Genomic DNA, 25149 nt, shown 5'->3' with positions numbered 1-25149 from the left:
CCCCCGTCACAACAAGGGGTAAGGCCTAAATATTTGCCATTGCCAATTCATCATATAGACATGGCTCTGTTAGTGTTTCCTTTATTATAAAGCACTGAAATAAGTTAAAACAGTAAAAGGCTGGGCAGTTCCCAACCAGTTCATCCGTGGCCCCTGGGAGCAGTGGCGGTGAATCCAAGGTCCTAATCACTTAGCTCATCAGGTACATGAGCCAAGACAAGGCCCCCTGGTCTATATGGCCCCAACCATGGGATTCAGGCTGGTCCATATAATGCCTAGGTTACTCTGTGTGGAGCCCCTGACCAGCGGGGGAGAAAGGGAAAGATGGTTTTCTAGTCCATTTGTATAAAATGCAGGAGGCGTAGGGCTAATTCCTAGGGCCCCAGGTAAAAAGAACCTAACTCAAGGTGAGTCTGTGTGAAGAGCCCTGCTACCAGTAGCACCCAGGGCGGCTGAACCCCGAGTGCTCAAGACAGAGGGTGGGCTATGAGGTGGGGCCCAACCCTCAGGGGCAGAGAGACCAGGCCCTCCTGCTCCACCATGGCCATGCACCTTCTGATGACGCTTGTAGTTGTCCCAGTGGCCTGTGGTGTAAGCACAGGTGGCACAGCGGAAGGGCTTCTCGCCCGTGTGTCGCAGCATATGACGTTTGAGGTTCATGCTCTGGTTGCAGCTGTAGTTGCAAAGGCTACACCGAAAAGGTTTGTCACCAGAGTGGATACGACCGTGACGCTTGAGGTTGGCCAGGTTGCCACAGGCATACGGACAGAGAGGGCACTTGTAGGGCTTTTCTCCTGTGTGGACGCGCTGGTGGCGTTTCAGGTTATCCAGATGCGCAGAGGCGTATGGACAGCGGGCACAGCGGAAGGGCTTCTCACCACTGTGGGTCTTCATGTGCCGGGCCAGGTGGTTGGGGTAGTGAGTAGCAAAGGGGCATAGACTACAGGCAAAGCCTTTGTCACTAGGGCCCTGGGGCCCCCCACTGCCACCCCCTCCAGACTCTCCTCGCATGCAGCGCCCACACATGGCAGTTCCCAACCTGCTGCCCTCACCCTCCTCCAGTTCTTGTCCACAGCCCCGGCAGGTCCAAGGGAACAGTAGCTCTGGCAGTGGTTCTGATCCAGTTCCACACAAACCCTCCCCTTCACCCCGCAGCTGCCCACAATCTGGCAGGAAACTGGTACCACCTGGTGGCACATGGAGACTCAGGTCTGGGAGGATGAGAGCATCTGTGGGAACAATGAGATATGGGCCATTAATCCAAGTATCCCTACTGCTACCTACCAGTGTCCCAAGATCTCTGGTGCTCTTTTTACCTTCTGATCGCCGGGGCATTGTCCCTTCCTGCTCTGTGGGACTGGGAGGCCGGGTTGGTCGTGGAGCACAGCATCGGAAACCACAGGTTGGGCAGGGAGGAGTGGGAGGCCCTGTGTGGGTGCGCTGATGCCGCCTCAGGTTGCCCAGGCTGCTGCAGGCAAAGGGGCAGTGGGGACAGCGGTAGGGCTTCTCGCCAGTATGGGTGCGGGTATGTCGCGTCAGGTTGACGAGCTGGGCTGAGGCGTAGGGGCAGCGGCCACAGCGGAACGGCTTCTCCCCGCTGTGTGTCTGCATGTGCCGCTTCAGGTGGCTCGAGTAGTGGGACACGAAGGCGCAGAGGCGGCATGAGTACAGTAGCCGTGGGGGCAGCGGGGGCCCCCCACCCGGCCCTCCTGCCCCACAACACGGCCCCTCACCTGTCGGCCCCCCACACAGCTGACAGGCTGGGCCTGGCCTCTCACCCCTGGCCTCCCCTGGACCCCTCGCTGGCTCCTCAACTTCACTTTCCGCACTTAGTGCCCGGCCGCCCCCAGACTCATCGTCACTCAGCCCATAGGGAAGTCCAGGTCTGGCTCCCTGAGAGTCTCCTGGTGAAACAGAAAAGGAAGGAGGAAAAAAAAGAAAAAAAAAGAAAGAAACCAATCAACATGGCTCAAGACTGAGTTCCAAATTCTCATTTCTCACAAAAAGCCCCACTTATTCTGCCTCACCTTTGATTTCATTCTATTTGAGCCTAATTACTAACACTAGGGGTGACTTATCATTTCCAACAAATGGAAAATATCACAGGCTTGAAGTGGAGTACAGGCTGATGTGAAGCAACAATATGAGATAAGTAAAAATATAAAGACCCCAAGATCTTTTTTGTAAACCCTGGTTTAGTAAGGCTCCTTTTTATATAAGGCTGATTATGAAATGAAAGCCATCTCAAGTAGGCACAATTTGGAGAAAGTGGGAGCAATGTAGTGCAAATTACACAGAAAGGGCAGATTCTTTTATATGGTTTCCTCTGACTTTAAAAAATACCCAAGAAATAAACGAGGAGAGACTTAAGGGCAGAAACTGAAACCTCAGAACAAAAAGAATCTACTGCTACTAGCCAGAGAGTTTTAAGAGTAGCTTATTTACATAATTCCCTTCCATGAACCTCTTGAGGGGTACATAAGAAATGTGGCTACCCACCCTTGTATTCACACCACCTTTAGCCCGGACCCAGAACTTCAACTCACCAAAATGCTGCTGCTAGGTTGTAAAAAGAAGTGGTGTTTTGGTCGCTAACACCGCCTTCTAAAGGGCTTGAGTTACCAAAAGCCTCTTATCCTTAACCACGACCCTTAAACACACCTTCAGAGTCTCTCTCAAAGCCCATGAGCTGGTCGTTGTGGCCGTCACCTTCCTCCTCTTCCTCTTCCTCTTCGAACTCCAGATCTTGGCCTAGTAGCAAATCACTCTCCAACACCAGAGCCCCAGGTCCTTCGTCGAAGGAATCTTCAGTATCCACTAAAGAGGGGAGGGTGCTTGTGGAATCTCCCTCACAAGCCGTTCCCATAATTCGAACCAGGGAGCCAGCTGTTGTGAACTGCACTTCCCGTACTCGATGACCCTCAGGTTCCTTTAATACTTTGGTAGGGAGCTAAGATCCCAGATCATCCGCCCCTAACCCTCAGGAGTACCCCTTCACCCTGACCTGAGCCCACTCTACTGACCCCACCCCAGTTCCTCCCCGCTCAAGGCCCCTGACCCCTGACCTTTGACCCCCTCGCATTTCACGGGCTGTGGATGGCTTTGCTTCCTTCGGGGCATCGTGACCGGCTCCAGCCCGACGCGCCTCCGGCCCGAGGCCGCCCGGCCCCGCCCCTCCCAGATCGGCCCAGCCGTCGGTCCTTGCTCTTAGGGTCCACGAGCCGCCCCCATACACCGGTGCGGGCCCTGGGCAGCCCCTGGCCCTGGCCCCAGAGCCCAGCTCAGGTCGCTCCCGCCGCCGCCGCCGCTTCCATTCATGGAGCCCCCTACCCCCCTCCGAAGACCAGCTGGTACCTCCGTACCCGCTTCCGCTTCCGCCACCGCAGAGCAACTCGGGAAGCGTAGTTTATGGAATATAGACGGGAGCGCAGCCGCAGCATGACCAGGAAGTGATTGTGATGCGCTGCTAGCCGGCCAATAAGAAGCTGAATAAATGAGCCGACCAGCCAACCAGGCAAAAGGTACCCTGCCCCCTCCGCATTACGAACTAGGAAGTCATGCCTGAAGGCGAACAGCGCCAGGATGGCCTCCTTCCGGCTGCTTGCTTAAGAGTTAACTACTACTTCCAGCTCCTGATCCACACTGCTCCCCTCCAGAGGCTCAGGACTCACACACAGGCATACACCAACAGCTACCTCATATGGGGCCAGGGTAGGAGAGGAAAAAAGGACACTACGAGCACGATTAGCTTTTGTTTGGCCTTTAGTCTGAAAAAGTGTTGCTTGAAAGTGTACAACAGAGAGCGGGTGCAAGCGGCTAGGGGTCACAGAGCCGCCAATAAAAAAGAATGTCCTTAAATAAAGTGTTCACAGAGTAAAAATCAGAACTACCAGTCCTTCCCTCCAACACAACAGAGCACAGGCACAGAACCGATAGTCGATGAGCCCAAGGAGTAAGGAGGAGGCTGGAGAGGACAGCAGAGGCTCCCAGGCTGCCGCGTCCAGAGGGAGAGCCCTCTTTGGAATGGGCTGAGGAAAGCCGCCCAGCCCCCTACACACCTCATACCCACTGCTAAGGCTAAAAGAAAAGGACAAAACTCAGTCTCGGGTCCAAGGGCTCAGAACAGTCCAGGTGGGCAGGGTCCGGTTGACTGCTAGTCCCGCTTGGCCTTCTTCTTGTCACTGTTGCCATTCTCTTCAGCCCCCTCCGTGGAGAGTGCCTCCTCCAGTTTCCTCTTGCCACTCTCTGGCTGAAGCTCTACTGTGTTTCGGGGCTTGAAGCAAATGATGATGCACGTCATGTTGTCACACCCTGTACCATCCCCAGAAGTGTCTGGGGCCAGACACTGATCCAGCAGCTACAAAAAGGTTGAGGTAGTTTAGCCACAGGTTTGAACACCTTCCCGGGAACCAAGAGTACCATAAGAAGGCTTGTCCTTGCTGATACATGGTGGCAGGAGAGAAGGAATGGGCAACAATTATCACAAAACAGAAATTTTTGTGAATTTCTGAGTCCTAAGACTGTATCAGGGAAACGAGGAAAGATTCATCTTTTTAATCAGGTCTTCTAGTGTGTCTCCTAATTAACACTATTCCCAGCCTCTGGTCTCATCAAGAGAAGATGTGTCGGGGCTGGGGATTTAGCTCAGTGGTAGAGCGCTTACCTAGGAAGCGCAAGGCCCTGGGTTCGGTCCCCAGCTCCGAAAAAAAAGAACCAAAAAAAAAAAAAAAAAAGTGTCTGTCTGTGTAAACCAGGCACCCTCCTCCAACTTCAGACTCACCTCTTCCACAATGGATGACAATAACCGAAGCTCCCCATTTTCATCACGTTGGCTGATCTTTGATTGAATAAAGTCTACAACTTCCTGGCTGCTCATCACATTCCTGGGTCAAAAAATGACAGTCAGAATCCTTAATCCTACCAAAGGCATGTAGGCAGCAGTACTGATGCAGGAAACATCAACACCCATGTAATGTTCCTCAGCTGCCTTAGGCTTGGCGGGCGTTTAATATTTTTTAAATAATTACTTTATGCATATGAGTACACTGTAGCTGTCTTCAGACACACCAAAAGAGGGCGTCAAATCCCATTACAGATGGTTGTGAGCCACCAAGTGATTGCTGGGAATTGAACTCAGGACCCCTGGAAGAATAATCCGTGCTCTTAACCACTGAGCCATCTGTCCAGCCCAGGATTGGTGGTTTTAACTCACCAAGAAGCCAGCCTTGAAGCTACCCTACTGTAGTTCCAAGCCTTACAAAAGTAAGGTTGCATAAGGGTGTTTAAGGGTATTTCTTCCACCAGTGCTCACCAGATGCCGTCACAAGCAATGACCATGAATTCATGGTCATCAGTGAGAGTCAGCACCTTGATGTCAGGAAGGGCAGAAATCATCTGTTCCTGGGGGGGCAAGTTTTTGTTTCTCTTGTAGAAGTGGTCTCCTGAAAGGTAAGAGCAGTGATCAGTTTGAATAACTCCCAGACTTGTATTAGAGGTAGGTCAAATCTTTAAGGTCCACCCTCCCTTTCTAGTTTCAGATCTGCTCTCAGAATAAAGAGCTCATCTGCCTTTATCATCCAGAATACAGGAAGTATAACCTTACCATTTCACAAAGATGTTTAAGAACAAAGAAGGCATGAGATTATTCTGAAGGGTACAGGGATTAAATTTTGCTATTGGTAGTTTGGGGACACAGGACAAGACTCCAAGACTTCCCTAGTTTCTTAATCCTTACCAATGGCCCTGGAGAGGTTGAGACCTCCATTGACTCGTCCATCCATGGTGACCTTGCCACCAGCATTCTTGATCCGTGCCAGCTCCACTTCATCCTCTGGTTTGTGGTCATAGGACATATCTAAAGCTTTGCCAGCCTCAGACACCACACAGCGAGAGTCTCCTGCATTGGCCACAATCAACTGCTTCCCTCGTATGAGAGCCACCACTGCTGTTGTGCCACTGTCAGAGCCAGGCTGAAAAGGAACAAACAGAGCCGTGGGAAGCTTCTAGGCACGAGTGCTCTCCTCTGACACAGTTCTCTATCTGAGAGCTTTAACAAACAGGAAGAGCAGTCCAGAAGCAGCAGCAGCTCTCCTGCCCACTTCAAAGCATTCCTGTCCATACTACCCTCAAGAGTGTCTGCTGCAGAATTAATCCTCCTGACCATGAATTAAAGACTAAATCACCGAGGGGATGTACTGACTAACATCAAACTCAGGGGACTTGTACTTGTTCTCTGTTCTTTCCAAAGTCCCCCCCTCCCCCACACACCTCCTCTTTGCCTTCCATTCCAGGGACCATCATCTCTTCATCGTCATCCTCTTCAGCCTCCTCCGTGTCATCCTCGTCCTCCTCGTTCTCTGCCTCCTCACTGCTGTAGCCGTCCTCGTCCTCACTACATTCCTACCAGGAAGATTCCAAGCTACTGAGACTGGGATATTGAGACTTCCCCATGCCCACCTTCCCCAACTTACAACCAATCTCAATATCATGAAAATCTGAGGCAGGGGACAGAACAGCAAAAGCATGACAAACTGGCTTTCTGAACTGGGGTCGGATGTCCTCAGCACAGGGGTTTGCGCAGTCTTCCCTGGGGAAGACCAAGCCAGCCAGTTGAAAAACCTTCCAGAGAATAAACTGTTGGAAAAGGAGAAACCCAAATACCTACAATAACAAAAACACCTTCCCCATTTCATCACGTCAGGAGTCAGATCCTGAAAGGCCAGAATAAATCACTCTGTTGTGCTAGAGGGTCGAGGGTCGAGGCTGGTGACCTATTATCTGAGGTTCAATCCTCAGAACCTCCACGGTAGAGGAGAAAGCTAGCCCTCTCAAGTTGTCCCCTAACCTCCAAAAGCATGCCCTAGTACTCAGGTACACACACGGACAACACAAAATCAAATGAATGTTTATTTTTAAAGAAAAGCTATTTTTTCTGAATATAAGATTAATAAAAGAAAAAGTAAGAGGGTTAGAGGAACTTGTACTGGTGGAGACAATGTACTCAAAGGCTAAAATGTAGAATACATGAGTACTGGAAAATGATGTAAAGTATAAGGAAGAAGGGGTGAGAGAGCCAATTAGGCACTTGCTGTCAAGCCCAATAACCCAGAACTCATGTGAGAGAAGTAGAGAACTGACTCATGCAATTTATATATTCTCTGACCTCAACAAACAAGCCATGAAACTATACAGGAACACACGCGTGTGCGCGCGCGCGCGCGCGCACACACACACACACACACACACACACACACACACACACACACACACACACCTCTCTCATGAAATAGTAAAAAAAAAAAAAAAAACCTTAAAGTACCAAAGAGGCCCTCACAGCAACCTCAGTAGAGTCTGCCCTCACAGGCCCTTACCTCACTGTCATCCTCTTCCTCCTCCACCTCATCTGATTCATCCTCACTGTCCTCAAAGAACTTGGACTTAGCAACTCGAGGCAGCTTGTCAGAGGCTGAAGAGCAGGAAGGTCCAGCCTCACCAGTAGCAGTACCGGGCTCACCAATTTGGCCTGCCTCAGTCCCATGGTCTGAGTTGGAGGAAGGGCCTGTGTGGCCTTTGGCTGTGGGGCCATTTTCCTGGGAAGGAGTTTCCCTAGATGGGTCCTCAGGTCCAGCCTCACCATTGAGGCCCTGGGGCTCTGGTTCATCACCTATCCCAGTTCCAGATTTGGTGTGGGGAGGGCCCTTCTGACAGTTCTGCCCATATCGTGTCAGCAACTCTTCAATAGTCATGGTAGCCTCCTCATGCAGCAATGCAGCCTCCTCATTGTCCACTGCAGGAAAAGGCTAAGTCAGAGCCCCATACTAAACTCCTCACAGGAAGGAGACCAGTGCCTTTCACTAACTTTTGTACTGAGGACACACTTCCTCATTACCTCCCCATCTAAGGCTCTACTCACTATTCGAGTCGCAGAAGAGCAAACCCTCAGGTCTTCCTCCGTAGGCCTTTTCTGATCTTTTACTCCTTTCTTAGTTGGAAGAACATCAGTTATATTTCCCCATTTGTACCCGTCCTTTGTATTAGGTTGAAACCTTTACTCTGACCGAGGCCCAGAAAGCCCACATAATAGCTTAGAAGGGCTAAGTTGTAATATATGGCTATCAAGGCTAACAACTGCCTCAATCTTGAAAAAAAAAAAAAGCACATACATGACAACAGGAACCAGGAAAACCTCATTAGAGTAACAAAATATAATACATGTAAAAATGCTTAGAGCTATGTACTGAACAAAGGTCACTTCTCTTTATCATGACATATATAGTGTAGGTTATGGGGCTTTTTTTTTTTTTTTAAGTTTTTCAAGATAGGATTTCTCTGTGTAGCCTAGCTATCCTGGAACTCACTCTGTAGATCAGTCTGGCTTTGAACTTACAGAGATCTGCTTGCCTCTGCTACCCAAGTGCTGGGATTGAGGGCATACCACCACCATCTAGCCCATATAGGGTTCTTTTCTTTTCTTTTTCTTTTTTTAAATAATGACTTTCATTTATTCAAGGTATGATCTAGTCTTTTTTTTTTTTTTTTTCTTTTCTTTTCTTTTTTCCGGAGCTGGGGACCGGAAACCATTGAGCTAAATCCCCAACCCCAGGGTTCTTTTCTTATTTTACTTTTTATATCCTGACTGAAGTGTTCCCTCCCACCTTTCCTCACAGTGCCTCCACTGATATCCATTCCTTCTGTTTTTCTTCAGAAAAGGGCAGGCACCCCAAGGCTATCAAACAAACATAAACATGACATATCAAGCTGCAACAAGACTAGGCACCTCCCCTCTTATAAAGGCTGGAAAAGGCAACCTAGAATGAGGAAAAGGGTCTCCAGGGCCAGCAGGAGTCAGAGACAGCCGCTGGTCCCAGTGTTAGAAATCTCACAAGTCCAAGGTGCTCAACTGTAACATATATGCGGGGGCCTAGGTCAGTCCTATGCAGGCTCCCTGATTGTTGGTTCAGCCTCTGTGGGCCCCCATAAGCCAGCTTAGTTGATTCTTGTATATCCTTTTATGGGACAATTCCCCAGGTCCCTGGGAAGCCATCATTTCTCAGAACTGATAATCAACTGCTCATTTCCTTCTAACACAGATGCCACACTCACCATCATCCTCATCTGCTACTTTTTCTTTATCATCCTCATCTTCAGTGGGTCTCCCTGCAATCTGCGCCAGTTCCTTAATGACTTCATCTGTAGTCAGCTTGGCATCGATAGCCAAGAAGGCATCTTGTAAAGCCTGAATAAGCAAAGTAGTATAAGACAACTCCAGTGGATACAAATCAACTGCCCAATACACACAGTTGTAGGCATATCATGGGGATCCATATTCACAGGGGGCAGGTGTGTGTGTGTGTGTGTGTGTGTGTGTGTGTGTGTGTGTGTGTGTGTCACTCACCCAGTACACACAGCTGTAGGCACACAATGGGAATGCACATGGGGGGGGGGTGTCAATCACACCAAGACACACAGATAAAGTGGTTTAAAGACTTGAGAGAATAAGGTAAGTCTAAAAATATCCAAGTGGGAAGCAGTCTGTTTGGGGCATAGAACACTTGAAGAAGAAATGCAATAGATAAGCAGGAGCTAGAGTGCAAAAGAAAGCCAGAGTTGGAAAATACGAGAGAACCCTTCAAGTGGAGAATTGACAGTATAGAAAGACAGACCTTCTGAAGCTTGCCTTCCTTGTAGGCCTTCTGATCTTTGATAATATCAGGAAGATATTTGGCACAGTACAAGGCGACCTCTTCCCCTAAAAGAAAGGTTTTATTAACAAAACAGTGTGTCCCCACACAAGGACATAGGTGATGAACACCTTAGCACACCTGGGACCTAGCTATAGAACAACGGCAAAGGGTTGGGGATTTAGCTCAGTGGTAGAGCATTTGCCTAGCAAGCGCAAGGCCCTGGGTTCAGTCCCCAGCTCCAAAAAAAAAAAAAAAAAAGAACAACGGCAAAGTGTGACCCTGAAAACATTGGGTCAGAGATAAAACATTGATGGTCATGAAAACATTGATGGCTCAGAGATAAGGTGCCTCCTCTGAGTACAGTAATAAAGTCCTCGACATTTTCTTATCCACGATACTTAGTTCAATCCTGGAAAGTGGAAGCACAAAGAATCCCTTTCTTGTCCATCAGTAAGCCTGAGAGTGGGGTCTTAGACAGTCACCAATATGATCAGCTAGTTACCTCCATGTCCGTCGTAGACAGAAAACATAGCTGTCTCATTGTCCAGCTCAGGAATACAGTTGTGAGCATCCTAGAAGAAATAACATAATCGAGTTCAAACACAATTTCTCCTATATCTCAGGTACAAGGTACTTTCATATCTTTGTAACATAACCCTTCTCTGGCTGGCCAAACATGGACTAGAAATGAGAAAGGAAAGTAGGAGATTATAATAATACAGGAGAACAAGGCAGAGAAGGGCACGAGAAAGGACTGTGAAAAGCAGAAGCAGACCACGACCTCTGTCCATCTTCCTCTCCAGGAGATCTCGGTCCACAGACTATTTGGATATTAGCTGCTTAGTAAGCCTAGACCTGACCCTTTGGAGCTATAGAAAGACTCAGAATGCAGGCTCTTTTGTTTTCTTGGTTGTTTTTTTTTCCCCCTTTGGTTTTTGTTGTTGTTGTTGTTGTCATTGTCATCGTCGTCATCATCATCATCTTCTTTCCTCCTCTTCCTCCCCCTCTTCTTCCTCCCCTCTTCTTTTTTTAAAGACAGGGTTTCTCTGTGTAGCCCTAGCTCTCCTGGAACTTACTCTGTAGACCAACCAGGCTGACCTTGAATGTACAGAGATTTGCCTGCCTCTGCCTACTGAGTGCTGGGATTAAAAGTGTGTACCACCACCACTCAGTCTAGAATTCAGGCTCTTTAAAGTTACTTCTGAGTCCATGTGACGATGGCTCAGAGATAAGGTGCCTGCTGACAAGCCTACCTACTTAAGTCTGGGTATCCCCAATAGAAGGAAAGAACACATCCCCACAAGTTGTCCTCTGAACACACATATTATGGTACATGAACACCCTTTCTGCAAACTATGTAAATGTATGTGATAAAAGATAAAGCTACTTCAGGGCTGGAGAGATGGCTCAGTGGTTAAGAGCAATGACTGTTCTCCTAGAGGTACTGAGTTCAATTCCCAGCAACTACACGGAGGCTCACAACCATCTGTAATGGGATCCGATGCCCTCTTCTGGTGTGTCTGAAGTCAGCGACAGCGTACTCGCATAAAACAAATAAAATAAATAAAAATAATAAAATAAATCTTTTTTAAAAAGATAAAACTATTTTAGAATAAATAGTGATAAATAAACTATTTATTGAATAAATAGTGATATTCAAGGAAGAAAATGTCAAAGAAAACCTCCTTAGGACCCCTCAAACCTGAAACATAAAGAGACCCCTACAGAAGAATTTAACAGCACCAGACAACAGTGCACCAGACATACTTTTTTAAAAAAGCACTGCGGGGTTGGGGATTTAGCTCAGTGGTAGAGCGCTTGCCTAGGAAGCGCAAGGCCCTGGGTTCGGTCCCCAGCTCCGAAAAAAAAAGAACCAAAAAAAAAAAAAAAAAAAAAAAGCACTGCAACATCTTAACAAATTCTTCCCAAAGCTTAAGAAGCTATCTTTAGCTTAGAGAAATTAGATTTACAAAGGAATTCTTACAACAAATTCAATTCCAATGGCACAGCACATCTAAAAGGAAGTTAGAAAAGGCCCTGGCCACATTAACATTTTTCATTAAAAAGTCTGACTGTATTCTAACAATTTTCTAATGTCTCAAACTAATATTGTGAAGTAGGACAAAGTTCAAGAAGCCTGTCAGGTCTTTGGTGGATGTGTTGCAGCTTATTCACCATACCCTGGAGACAATCCAAACTCTCTTCAGACAGAGGGTTAAATGCTAATCAACACTACTTTGGTTACTTACCTTGCATGAGTTAATGTCAACCATAATTTTCCTTTCTCTTTCAGGTACTGGTATTTAAAATTTTATATCAAAATTTAGAAAATCTGAATGTAGTAATTCTTCTATTGGAGCCGAACTAAGACTATGGCATAGTTTTGAGGTAAGAAAATAAATCATAAGGCAGGGAATAAAGATATAACAAAAGGATCCTCCCGCCCCCTTTTCAGGTCATCAATACAAAGTGTCCCAGAAACAAGTAAGAGTACCTTTTCGTTTCATCTCCAGGACCTAGGTAAGTACCACAGACCAAAGATCACATTCTCCTTCTTCTAACTCCTCCACTGTGAGCCATGCTAGCCAGCCTCCCTTCCATCTAAGCTGGTGTTTATCTTCCTATACCTTCCTACTCTGTTTGTTTTGGCTTTTCCACACAAGGTTTCCCTATGTAGCCCTGGCTGTCCTCATGCTCAGAGAGCTACCCACCTCTGCCGAGTTTTAGGATTAAAGGTGTGTACCCCCATACTTGGCCTGCTTTGTTCTGTGTTTGAGAGAGGATCCCATTATGTGGCTATTCTCAATGATTCTCCTGCCACATCCTCGAAAGTGCTGGGATCACAGGATAAGTCACTGTATTTTTATAGAGGTCCCTAATATTTCTGATATGCAGTTGATAGAATTAGCTGATAGAGAAGAGAGGGTATATGGTACTACATGATCTTCTGGCAACTACCTTGTAGTGTGTGTGTGTGTGTGTGTGTGTGTGTGTGTGTGTGTGTGTCAATTTTATTATCTTTTATAATATGGAGTAACAATAGTTTAACCACTTCATCTCAGGGCGGTCACTAGGATAATACAAAATAGGTAAAAGTCCACTGTATACTGTCATTTGCTATATACTCTGCTCTAAAGGTTGGCACACGGTCCACACTTTTCTTGTTTGTCCTTTTTATTGAGGAGAAATGCCCATAATAGATTCCTCTCACACCCAGGTCTTAGTTCCCAGAATGATTCCACACTACTTTCATTTTTCAGTGAGATTATCAATGGGCGTCAGTATTTGGAATTGCCCCACTTTCTCTAAGAACTTTAATTTACTTACATCTTTACTCAGAATCTTTATTCTTGGCTTTTTTGTCCTTTCCTAAGCCACAGACAAGTATTCTGACACTACCTCTAGCAATCAAGAAAAACTCATCCAAATTTGTATAACTGCCAACTTCTTTCCTTAGCCATGTACCAGAAACGCTGAGCACTGTTGGACACAAAATATATGAGGTCATGTTGACTGCAGCCACTACTGCCATTCAGCATTTGTGTGTGTGCCTGTACATGCTCTGCACACAGCCAGTCTCAATCTTTCCCACACTGTTCCAGTTCTCAGTGCTATTGTTCTCTCACTCTTAGCTGACAGGCTAAGATATTCCTTACATATTCCTTACCAGAAATACCCATCTTCAATATTCCACTCCAAGGTTCTCTCTTTCTATCTTTATCTAAATTTCCTTTACCTCCAGTTCTCTGTCTAGATTAACATTTCCTCTTCAAGCCTGATCAAACACTTCTGTCAATAAGAGCAATCCAAACGGTTCTCTCATGTTCTCCTGTTCTCTCTCTCTCTCTCTCTCTCCTCCTCCTCCCCCTCCCCCTCTCTTCTCTCCCCCCCCCACCTCCCCTCTCTATTCTCAAGTACTTCTTTGAACTTCTATACTTTTAACTGCTTGTTCCTATAGGCTGTCTCTTCCACTTAAATACTCCCATAAATAGGAACACAGAAGACTCCATTAAAAGATAACAATTGAGCTTCCTCCCACCTTACATCTATCTTCTTTAACAATATTAGGTTTATTCATTTTACTTTTTGTGGTTTTTTTTTTTTTTGGTTCTTTTTTTCGGAGCTGGGGACCGAACCCAGGGCCTTGCGCTTCCTAGGCAAGCGCTCTACCACTGAGCTAAATCCCCAACCCACTTTTTGTGTGTTTTATCTGCATGTTTGTATGTATACCATACGTATGCTTGATGCTCAGAGGTCAGAAGAAGGCACCTGGAAGGAGGGTTACAGATGGTTGTGAATCATCATGTGAATATTGGGAATTGAACCCAAATTCTCTGCAAGAGCAACAAGTGTACTTAACCTCTTAAATCATCTCTTGAACCTTGGTCTTATTTCTTGCTGTGGAATTTTAACTGCCCTAGCAACACCTCATAGCAGTCCGTCCTCACCTTCCTAGCTGCCATTCATCACAGAGGGTAGCTTTCATCACATTGTTCCTGTCTTACTCTGCTTTAATCCCCCTTACACGAGTACAACCCAATGTCCTAATCCCAAGGCTACTTTCCAACTACTCCACTTGTAACACAAATGCTCCTTCTACTACCCAGCAAAGAATGGATACACTCGGTCTTTTCTCCTATCCTTCCTCCTACCACTACCTCCCTGTACATTACACTCTACATCCCAGTGACTCTAAGGGGCCTTTCCCAACTATACCTGTGCTCTAAACCTGCAGTATTTCTTTTCTTTACCAATAACTGGACACTGAACAAATACTACCTCATATTGTCATACAATGTTCCATGAGAAAGAGGAGTCCTATGTCCAAAGCCAGATTTTAAACCAGCATGCAAAAGCAAAGATTGTCTTAAATTTCCTTAGCACTCTGGGGTCAAATGCTACCACAATATAGCAGATCCTCCATGTCTGCTCGGGATGATGCTATGGTTATATATGGTTTGCTATCCAGAAGTGTATGTATATGCTCTATAGAGGCCTGGCCCCCAGTGTGGTAGTTTTAAAATAACAGAACCTTAAAGTAAGACCCAGTAGAAGGGATTTAGGCAGAGGCCCCAACCTCATGAACAGAGTAATGTTGGCTTTCAGGAATGGGTCAAGTCTGGTAGGGTGTATTAGTCCTACAAGATTGCTTATCATGAAGAGAGAGACAGAAAGAGCCTGAGTCATCTCTAGTCTCTTGCTTCCTTTGTCTTAACAACAAATGATTTCCTCTACATGTACTCCTAACATTTGCCACATGGCTCTCAACAGAGTGGAGCAAATCATGCTTTAACCTCCAAATTTTGATCTGAGACTTTTCTTTAATAAAGGTATTTTGTCACAGCAATGCAAAACAGATTAACAAAGATGGAATGTTCCCATAGGTCTCAGGACAACTACCTTAAAGATATACTCTTCACTTGCTGCATGACACCCAGAAATATAATAATTACTATGATGTCTAAAAGAGATGACTCAGAATACACCCAGCATGAAGTCACCTGAGTAAGGCTACTAGACCTTGGTTTTACTAAGTCATATATCCCACAGCCCTTTTGACATTCTAAACAATGGGTTCATCCACATTAATAAAGGGTTAGTTAATTCTCTTCTCTGATGCCAATCTTCTGACAACTGTTCTGTTTTGAAATCAACCACGTAATTAAGATTTATGCTATACACATTTATCTAAATCCTTGTTAAGTCAAAAGATTCAATAGCAGTTAGGAAGGAAATTAATTATCTTTTTAATTAAAAAAAAAAAAAAGCCAGTGGGGGCTGGAGAGATGGCTCAGTGGTTAAGAGCACTGACTGCTCTTCCAGAGGTCCTGAGTTCAATTCCCAGCAACCACATGGTGGCTCACAACCATCTGTAATGGGATCTGATGCCCCCTTCTGGTGTGTCTGAAGACAGCAACAGTGTGCTAATATAAATATAATAACTCTTTTTTTTTTTTTAAATAAGCCAGTTGTAGTGGCATACACCTATAATTCCAGAATACGGGAGGTAAAATCTGGAGAATCAACAAATAAAAAGATTAGTTGGGCATTGGTGGTACATGCCTTTAATTCTAGCACTTGGGAGGCAGAGCCAGGCATGTGAATGAGGCCAGTCTGGTTTACAGAGTGAGTTCTAGGACAGCCAGAGCCACACAGAGTAATCCTGTCTGGAAAAACCAAAAACCAAACCAAACCAAACCAAAGAAATATTAAATATCCTCAACTATACAATGAGTTTGAGACCAGCCTAGACAACACCAGACCCTGCCTTAAATAACCAAACAAAAGGACCAGTGATAGGGCTCTGCAGGTAAAGTTACCTGCCATCAAACCTGATGTGCAGTCCATGGGTCCCACATAGGAGGAAGGAGAGGACACCCACAGGCTATCCTCTGACCTTCACATGTACACTATGGCATGGGAATGGCTCCCCACACACACACACACACACATAAGAAATACATGTAATAATAATAAACAAATCAAACAGCCCTAAAGGATAATGTAATATCATATAACTTTAAAAATTAGGCGTGTTCACGCTGGAGAGATGGGTCAGTTGGTAAAATGCCTACCATGAAATTGAGTTCTATTCCCAGCACTCAGAGAGCGCAGGGCTCCATAATGAGACCCTGTCTCAGAAACAAAGCAAAGCAGCCGGGCAGCAGCACACATCTGTGACCCTATCCCTGGATGTGTGGGGTTGGGAGGCAGAGACAGGCAGATTTCTGGAGCTCTTCAGTGTCATTTCATAAAATATGATGACAGAGCTTCAAGAAGACACAGGAAATCACCTGATGCCAATTTCTGGCTGTTACTTAAGCACATGCACCCATGCACACAAGCACATAAGTAGGTATGACACACACAATACATCATTATATGCATGTATTTGTTGAAGAATAAAAACTAAGTCAGGCATGGTTAGTACATACCTGTAATCTTAGCAGTTGGGAGGTAGAGACACAGAGAGCCCAATACAAGTAGATCATTCTAGGCCATTTAGGGCTACATAATGAGATCCTGCTTCAATCCCTCTACCATCAAAAGAAGGAAGAAGGAGAAGGAAGAGAAGGAGGAGGAAGAGGAAGAAGAAAAAGCAGCAGCAGGGGCAGCAGCAACAGCAGTCCTCGTACAGACCATAGAATAGTGGTTCTCAGGGACTGAAGAACTGTCCTGTGAGTAGAGTTCTAGTTTTCCAAAATGAAGAGTGCTGAAAATGAGCTACAGTGAATCTGCTGAACACTACAAAACTGCACTTTCATTGTGAAATAGGGCTTTGTGTAGCAGAGGGAATCCTTGAACTCCTTCCTGCCTACCTCCCAAATTCTGGGATTAGACACGTACTATCACATTCAGCTTTAAGTTGTACACAAGTGGTTAACATGTAAACTTTATGTGTAACAATTAAAATCTTAGCCAGGAGTGGTAGCATACACTATTACAATCCCAATATTTGGGAGGCATGGGGAGCATGAGTACTGCAGTGAGTTAGAGGCCAACTTGGGCCAACCAGCGAGGACTGTCTCAAAAAGACCTGAACACAATTAAAAACAAACAAACAAACAATTCACAACTCACTTTCCCCACCAAAAAGTCCAAGATAATATGGTTTCATTGGTGAATTCTACTAATAGAAACATTAATAAAATTGGTCCTATTAGGTAACATAAGTAATTGAGACACAATTTAAATAGTATGGTAAGGTTTAAGTGAACTATATGTAATATAACACTATTAATAATAATAATTTGGTTTTTGAGACAGGGTCTTACTATATAGCCTTGGCTAGCCTAGAACTCACTATAAAAATCAGGCTGGCCTGAGATACGACTACCTCTACTTCCAGAATGCTGGTATTAAAGGCATGCAATATCATACCTTCTTCATTTCACATAAGGTACTTGATAATCTTATCAACAGGCTAACAGGGTCTTTGTGGATTCCAAGAAATACTTGTATCAATTCTCCACATATTCTCCAAAACATAGATTAAGTGGCAATATTTCTAACCTATTCTATGAGGCCCTATTATCCTCATACTAACACCAAACAAACCAGTTACTTGGTGGTGGTACATGCTGTTAATCTTGGCACTCAGGAGGCAGAGGCAGGTGGATCTCTGAGTTCAAAGCTGGCCTGATCTACAAATTGATTTCCAAGACTGCCAGGGCTCTGTTAAAAAAAAAAAGGGGGGGGGGGGGGGCTGGAGAGATGGCTCAGTGGTTAAGAGCACCGACTGCTCTTTCAGAGGTCCTGAGTTCAAATCCCAGCAACTACATGGTGGCTCACAACCATCTGTAATGGCATCCCATGCCCTCTTCTGGTGTGTCTGAAGACAGCGACAGTGTACTCCTATACAAAGTAATAAATAAAATCTTAAAAAAAAAAAAAAAGGCACCAAAAAACCCTGTCTCAAAAAAACAGCACCAAAGAAACAAAACAAGGGCTGGAGAGATGGCTCAGTGGTTAAGAGCACTGACTGCTCTTCCAGTGGTCTTGAGTTCAATTCCCAGCAACCACATGGTGGCTTACAACCATCTTCAATGCAACTTTATGTCCTCTTCTGGTGTTTCTGAAGTGTGACAATGTACTCACATACATAAAATAGCCTTCAAAAAACAAAACAAAACAAACAAAACAAACCTCAACAAAATAGTAGCCAACCAAATCCAGCAACACTTCAAAAGGGTTATTCATACTTAACGACCAAAAAAATTCATATGCTGAATACAGCTAGGCTTAGCATTTAAAATTAATGCAGCGCACCAAAGCCACATGGTTAGCTTAATAGATTTTAAAACATAAATAAAAGCACTTGACGGGTGGAGAGAAAACTCAGCCATTAAGATCACTTACTGCTTTATCAGGACCAGAGTTCAAATCCTATCACCCACACACATTAGGGAGCTTACAAACACCTGAAACTCTACCTCCAAGTGATTCTACGATCCCTCCTGGACTCTGTGGGCAACTGCACATACACATAAACAGACAAAATAAAATCCTTATTTAAAAAAAGGAAAAGAAAAAAGGCAGCATTTAACAAAGTCTAGGACTTAACCAAACTAGGGGAAAAAAGAACCTCCTCACACTGGTAAGAGCTTATCTGTGAGGGATTAACATACCTCAAAAGTATTCTCAAAATACATAAAAAATTCAGTGGTCAGTTTTTTCCTTATACACCAGGCAGTGGACAGAAGTTCCTGAAACTCCTTCCTATGTTCAATCAGTTTGCCAGTACAAATCACTGAATTCAGGAAAGTATTTAGTGAGTCCAGGCTTGGGCATCGAACTTTCTCAACAGACTGAGGCTCAGCTTTCATGCCCTTTGGTAATCACATTTTTCAAGAATCTTTATACATTCTGTTGTAAGCCCCCTGAACTCCTTTGGTGTTAATGAAATTATTGGCCATTAATCAATCAGCCCCTCTACTGTCCCTGGAGGTTAAGGATGTGTGCGGAAGGGCCCTAACTATCTACTGCACATCACTTTTTCTTGTGACAAGTCCTCATCCTAGAGATACAAAGGAACTACCAGCTATCATGCAATTCATTAGCATACAAAAGACACTACTTTGATGAATTCAAGGATTTTAATGTGACAGAAAATATGGGGAAAGGGCAAATATACATTTCCTAATATCACTCATAGCAACTCCATTCTTAGGTATATACCCAAGATTTCTTTCCACACAAAAAGTTGTATACATATGTAGGCAAATGTGCAAATCTTAACACCTATCAGCAATGAAGAAACAGAATTAGGAGAAACATTATTCAGCTATTAAAAAAGGATGGAATGGGGCTGGAGAGATGGCTCAGCGGTTAAGAGCACCCGACTGCTCTTCCAGAGGTCAGGAGTTCAAGTCCCAGCAACCACATGGTGGCTCACAACCATCTGTAAAGAGATCCGATGCCCTCTTCTGGTGTTTCTGAAGACAACTACAGTGTACTTATATATAATAAATGAATAAATCTTTAAAAAAAAAAAAAAAAAAAGGATGGAATGAGTCAGAATACATCAATGACACTTTAAAATGTCATAGCTAGGAGGATGGAGGAAATAGCTCATTGGCTAAAAGCATTGGTTATTCTTGCCGAACCAAAACCTGGATTTGGTTCCCAGCACCAACATGGTGACTCAACTATATGTAACTCCAGTTCCAGAGGATCCAACACCCTCTTCTGACTTCTATAGGAACCAGAGACACTCCTGTGAGGAGCTCAAGGTCAACTTCAGTAAGTTTCAGGTTATATAAGACCATTTCAATCAAAACAAATAAATCGTGCAACGCATCTTGAGAGTTTTCTATTCAGAATGATATTCAATTCAAGATGTTCTTTAAAAAAAAATTAAGATTATCTTTATGTGTATGGGCATTCTGCCTGAATTATCTGTGCATCACAGGTGCACTTGGTACCCAAGAAGGCCTGGAGAAGGTGTAAGATACTCTGGAACTGAGCTACAGAAGGCTGTTGTTAGCCTCCATACCAGGGTCCTTTGGAAGAGCATCAAGTTGCTCTTTTTTTTTTTCTTTTCTTTTTTTCGGAGCTGGGGACCGGAGCTGGGGACCGAACCCAGGGCCTTGTGCTTGCTAGGCAAGTTCTCTACCACTGAGCTAAATCCCCAACCCCCATCAAGTTGCTCTTATCTGCTGAGATAACATCTATTCAACCCTTCAATAATCTTTTATGATGACCACTCAAAATTAAGACTCAAAACATACCAATACCGTATAGGGTACCGTGATCCAAACCTGTAATCCTAGCACTCAGGAGGTGGACAGGATACCTGAAAGTTCCAGAACAGACAGGGCTACATAATAAATCCCTGTCTCCTCTCCTCAGCTTCTCAAAAAGGCTACAGAATTAACAGTAGGTAAAGGCACTTGCCACCAAGTCTGGGCAACCTGAGTTCAATCCTTAGGACCTCCATGGTAGAAACAGAAATAAAATTTCCACAAGCTGTCCTTTGAATTCCACATGTGTGCTATAATACATGCATACCCACACCCAAACAATGCTTTAAAAAAAAAAAAAGACACAGACAGAGTTTTTTAAAAGGGGGAAAGTAGTGGGCTGGAGAGATGGCTCAGCAGTTAAGAGCACTGGCTGCTCTTCTAGAGGTCCTGAGTTCAATTCCCAGCAACCACACGGAGGCTCACAACCATCTGAAATGGGATCTATGCCCTCTTCTGGCATCCAGGTATACATGCAGAAAGAACACTCATTAAATAATTTAAAAGGGAAGTGTTTGTTGAATTTTGTAAAATCCCAACTCTCCACAAAACTGTTTTCCTCCTGTCAGAGGAGCCTCGACATTCCTTTTCCTTTTAACAGTACACTGTGTTTAAACTGAACTTCTCGTAAGTCACCAAAACCTCACAATTTTTTGTTTCTCAGCACCTCTCCCCCCTTCTCTTAACTCCACAGGATACCTCAAGTTGGAGGATCCCTCCAAACCACAAAGGGGAACATCATTACAGTACTGACACCACCCCCCCATTCTAGTTCCACAGCAAGAGGGTTGCAAAGAGGCAGAAGGTATAAAATGCCAGCTTTTGATGACTACCACCACCCTTGCTTCAAGAGAGGGAGTAAAACAGGTCTAAGGCTGTGTCAAAATTTTAGTAACTTTTGTAGGGTACACTAATATAACCTTACCTGAACCCAGTCTTTAGAATCAAGGCAACAATGTAAATTGGTGGAATCAAACCTGTTCCTCAGGAAAAGAGGAACCAAGACATAGCATAACGCTTCCCCACCTTTTTGGCCTATTGAGGGATACATACTCTTAGGTCAAGATCTTATTGTCTGATTCTTTGAGACTAGAAACTATAGTATCTTTGTAACTTCCTTATAATAGCAAAGATACTATGTAATACTTTCAGGGAAGAAACAAACCTACAAAGAAAGTATCCATGAAGCAGAAAAGGATCTGAAATGAAATAGTACTTCAAGATTAGACATATTTACTCAAACAAAAGTCAGTCCAGGGAAAGCACAGCAGGAAGGCTTTAATGCTCAGATTGACTTTTGGAATGAAGATTAGGGTCTCAAGAACAGTTGAGCAAAATTCTACACACTAAACAGCTCTACACTCAAAATGAAGTACATCTCCAATCACCAATGGAGGAACCAAAAAACAAAGGGAAAGGCTTGGCAGAGAAGTGAAATCACAGAATTCCTAGATCTAAAAACACTCAAGTAACAATTCATAAAGAAAACTAGAAAGAGTTCCCCCCCAAAATGGAAAACCATTTCATTCCACATAAATATAAATTAAGAAACAAGAAACTTGAAAAGTCTATGAGATGAGACTAAAAGAACACCATAGCCAATGCAAACACTAGCCAGACTAACAAGGCTTTCCTGCTAAGCCCCTCCCCATCTCCACCCCCACCCCCACCCCCACCCCACCCCCCACTCCCGAGAGAATGCGGTTTCAGCAGAGGCCAGAGGAGGGCACTGGATTCGGTGGAGTTGGAATCACAGGTAGTTGTGACCTCCTTGACATGGACACTGAAAATCATACTCTGGTCCCCTGTAAGAACAGCAAGTGCTCGTAGCCACTGGGCCATCCCCATGGCCTTCCTTCTGAAGCTATATTCAGTTATCTCTAACTTTACCCAGTCAGTGCCGCTGAGAAATAGGAAAGCTGTACTTCAGTTCCACACCTATAGGAACAGCACCTACTGTCTTGAACAACTTAATAAAATTCTTTGTATCAAGGTACAAGTACCCTGATCTTTCTAGGCCTCAATTTCCAAGCTGTCACATGTGAGTGCTGAGCCAGATGAGTAGGACCCTCTCCTTCCTGAAATTGTTCATCTAGACGCTAGACCTAGATAATGCTAGAGCCATCATCAAAGGCTGGTGAGAATAAATTTTTAGTCTGAGAACAAACCATTTAGGTTCACACTGTCATTCCAGAGCTAACCACAGGGAGGAGTGAGGGAATTTGAGAAAAATCCCCAAGGGAAACTGTTTGGCTGTTACCTGTAGCCCACCTACTCAATGGATAAACCCTCGATTCCAGACATAATTACAGCACTTCACTAGTCCCTCTACCTAGACTTCACACAAAATTTCTCAAAGACACATTGTCCATCTTTTCACTTCCATCCTACCACCCAGTTTTCCCTGTTTAATGTAGTTTCACATCTGCTCAACATTATTAATCCAAACGGGTTTTTTCCCCTTTCATCCAAAGTGGATTCTTCTTAAAAAAAAAAAAAAAGTTATTCGTAAATGGTGACGAAAAAGATTGACGAAAAAGCTGAAAATCGAGTAAACGAAATTATAGGCACAGAAAAACGACAACTCAGTAAGTTTTAAAGAAATCGAGTAAGAAAAAAAATCGCAAGCATATTTAAAAAATAAAATAAAAGCAAGCCTAATGACGGACACAATTCTTTTCCCAAAGGTCGGAAAAGGTTTCGAAAAGAATACTAACGAATGACAATTCTCGAAGGTCAAGCGGGGCTTCTGAAATTAACACGAGGTGTCTAAGGCTAAAAGCAACTGAGGGTTAAGAATGGGAAGCACATTATTACCCGGGCTCCTTTTCGCCATCAAGTTTGTAGCCCCAAGAGGCCTGCCACATCACATATTTGAAGAATAAAAACGAACCAGTCATTCACATCCATTCGACCAATAAGCGAACAAATAGCAAGTCTTCCCTCTTCACTCTGACAACTACACCCCATGCCGCCTGTAAACCTGGAGGGCTGGGCTGGCACCAGAGGATGGCGCGAAGGTACGGAGAGACCGCGGCCAGTGGGCGGAAGGTGCCTCTTCTCACATGGCAGGGCTCCCGCAGCCACTAGCCATAAGGCCGCGGTCCCCAAGCTCCAGCCGCTCCTTCTCCGCCCGGATCCCGCGCTCGCCGCCACCTCCCGCACCGCGGCTGCAGGCTCTCGTCAGGGACCCTTGCTTGAGGAGAACCCCATCCCCCTCGCTCCCTTTCTCTGTCAGGTTCCTGCCATGCAGTGACCAGCTTCTGGGGCCCCGTCTCACCTCCATGGAGACGCGCCAGCCTTGCATGGCGGAGAAGCCGTAGGGCAGCGGGAGCCGCGGGGCGCCAACCCCGTCCCCGGAGCACTTCACCGTGTTGGGCTGAGAGAGGTAGGCACCCATGGCGGCGGATGGCTAGCTGCCTGTGGGGCAGGTGAGCGGGACGCGACCCTTGCCGGCGCCGGAGCCGGGGCCCCCGGGGGCGCGCGTGGCAAGGAGCGGGCCCGGCTGCGCAGCCGACGCAAGGTGCCGGCGAAAGGCGCGAGGCCGGCTAGGAGGCGGTAACGGGACGGGAGCGGGGAGAGGGCGGAAGCGGAAACCGCGCTACTACAGGCCCCGCCCTACTGGCGCGGTGAGCCGCTGCGGGCGGTCATTTCCTTAGCAACTCGCCCCGCCCTCGGGGACAACGGCCCGCCCAACCGCCGCTCCCGCGAGACTGATTGCCACGCCCACCAACGGACGAGGCCGGAGGGAGCGGCGACAATGTGCGGCCATCTCCTCTCCAGCTGTGCATTACTCTAGGGCTGTTCCTTCAGCATTTTTTGCCTCAAGTCTCTTTTGTGTGGTACCTGGGGCTTCCAGTCGCGTCCTGCGGTTTTTGTCAGCCCTGTCCCTCCCTCTTTCCCTCCACACACCGTCAGATTCCGACAAACCCCGCCGGATTCGTTTCAATTAAAGTTGACGAGCGTTTGTTCTGCGCTTCCGCGGTATTTGGCCAGGCTCTGTGAGGCCTGTACTGACAAAGGAAAGCGGAGACCTAGGTCTGTGAAGAAAATTCGAATTAATACAGGGTAGAAACTGCTTGCTGCAGTGCTGGGTGAAACGAGAGCAAAGAGGCGGGAATGAGATGCTTCTCGCCAACTGTAGATTTAAGACCCTCGGAGAAGGTGCCAGAGGGTGGCGTTAAGCCGCGGGAGAAGGGAATGCGGTTACAAGGCTGTAGGACTGAGGGAATGTAAACTACATTGGGGGAGGCTTACTGAGGAGGACTGGGTTCCTTGTGGAGAAAGATTATGTAGGAACAGATCTAGCGATGGCCTTAAGTATCAAGATGGGTAATGTGGACGTCTTCGCTGGTGCAGCCTTTTTTGTGTTAGTCTGATTTTGTGTGCACTGTACAACAGAAGGAAGAGTGGTGGGTACTGTAACTGGTTAGAATGCTCTTAATCTGAACGTGATGAACTAAGACTGGGGTCCTGGTTATGGGTAGTAAGTAAAGATGGAGGGACAGTACGGCAGATTCTCTTCAGTATAGATTGTATATAACGGAAGGGAATAATTCTCCGAAAGTAAAAGAAAATCAACTGATTGGAAACAGAACTAGGGACTAGAGAGCTGCCTCAGAGGTTAAGAGCACTGGTTGCTCTTCCACTTTAGCCTGGTTCAATTCCAGCACTCACATGGCTGTCTTTCGGGTTCCAGGGAGCCAGACGCCCTCTTCTGGCAC

The 25149-nt window shown here is 45.6% G+C and overlaps 2 protein-coding genes across 2 annotated transcripts; both read right to left on the bottom strand.

Annotated features, from left to right (window-relative positions):
- Positions 1–65: 65 nt before the first annotated feature.
- On the bottom strand, positions 66–3327 carry Zfp513 (zinc finger protein 513). Its single transcript, NM_001012110.2, has 4 exons — positions 3066–3327; positions 2662–2817; positions 1317–1904; positions 66–1229 (listed from the first exon to the last, which is right to left on the bottom strand). The coding sequence occupies exons 1-4, from the start codon at positions 3118–3120 to the stop codon at positions 403–405; spliced, it is 1626 nt and encodes a 541-aa protein (NP_001012110.1). The 5' UTR covers positions 3121–3327; the 3' UTR covers positions 66–402.
- A 417-nt stretch (positions 3328–3744) lies between these two features.
- Ppm1g (protein phosphatase, Mg2+/Mn2+ dependent, 1G) lies at positions 3745–23949 on the bottom strand. The gene is made up of 10 exons (NM_147209.2): positions 23706–23949; positions 10186–10255; positions 9663–9748; positions 9103–9235; positions 7371–7786; positions 6268–6399; positions 5735–5969; positions 5312–5441; positions 4781–4883; positions 3745–4357 (listed from the first exon to the last, which is right to left on the bottom strand). The coding sequence occupies exons 1-10, from the start codon at positions 23823–23825 to the stop codon at positions 4154–4156; spliced, it is 1629 nt and encodes a 542-aa protein (NP_671742.1). The 5' UTR covers positions 23826–23949; the 3' UTR covers positions 3745–4153.
- Positions 23950–25149: the final 1200 nt, after the last annotated feature.

The sequence above is a fragment of the Rattus norvegicus genome, chromosome 6, assembly GCF_036323735.1.
Source record: "Rattus norvegicus strain BN/NHsdMcwi chromosome 6, GRCr8, whole genome shotgun sequence".
In the NCBI taxonomy this organism is placed as follows: domain Eukaryota; kingdom Metazoa; phylum Chordata; class Mammalia; order Rodentia; family Muridae; genus Rattus; species Rattus norvegicus.
The sequence above is the reverse complement of the archived record's forward strand: the minus strand, read 5'-3'. Positions and strand labels throughout refer to the sequence as shown.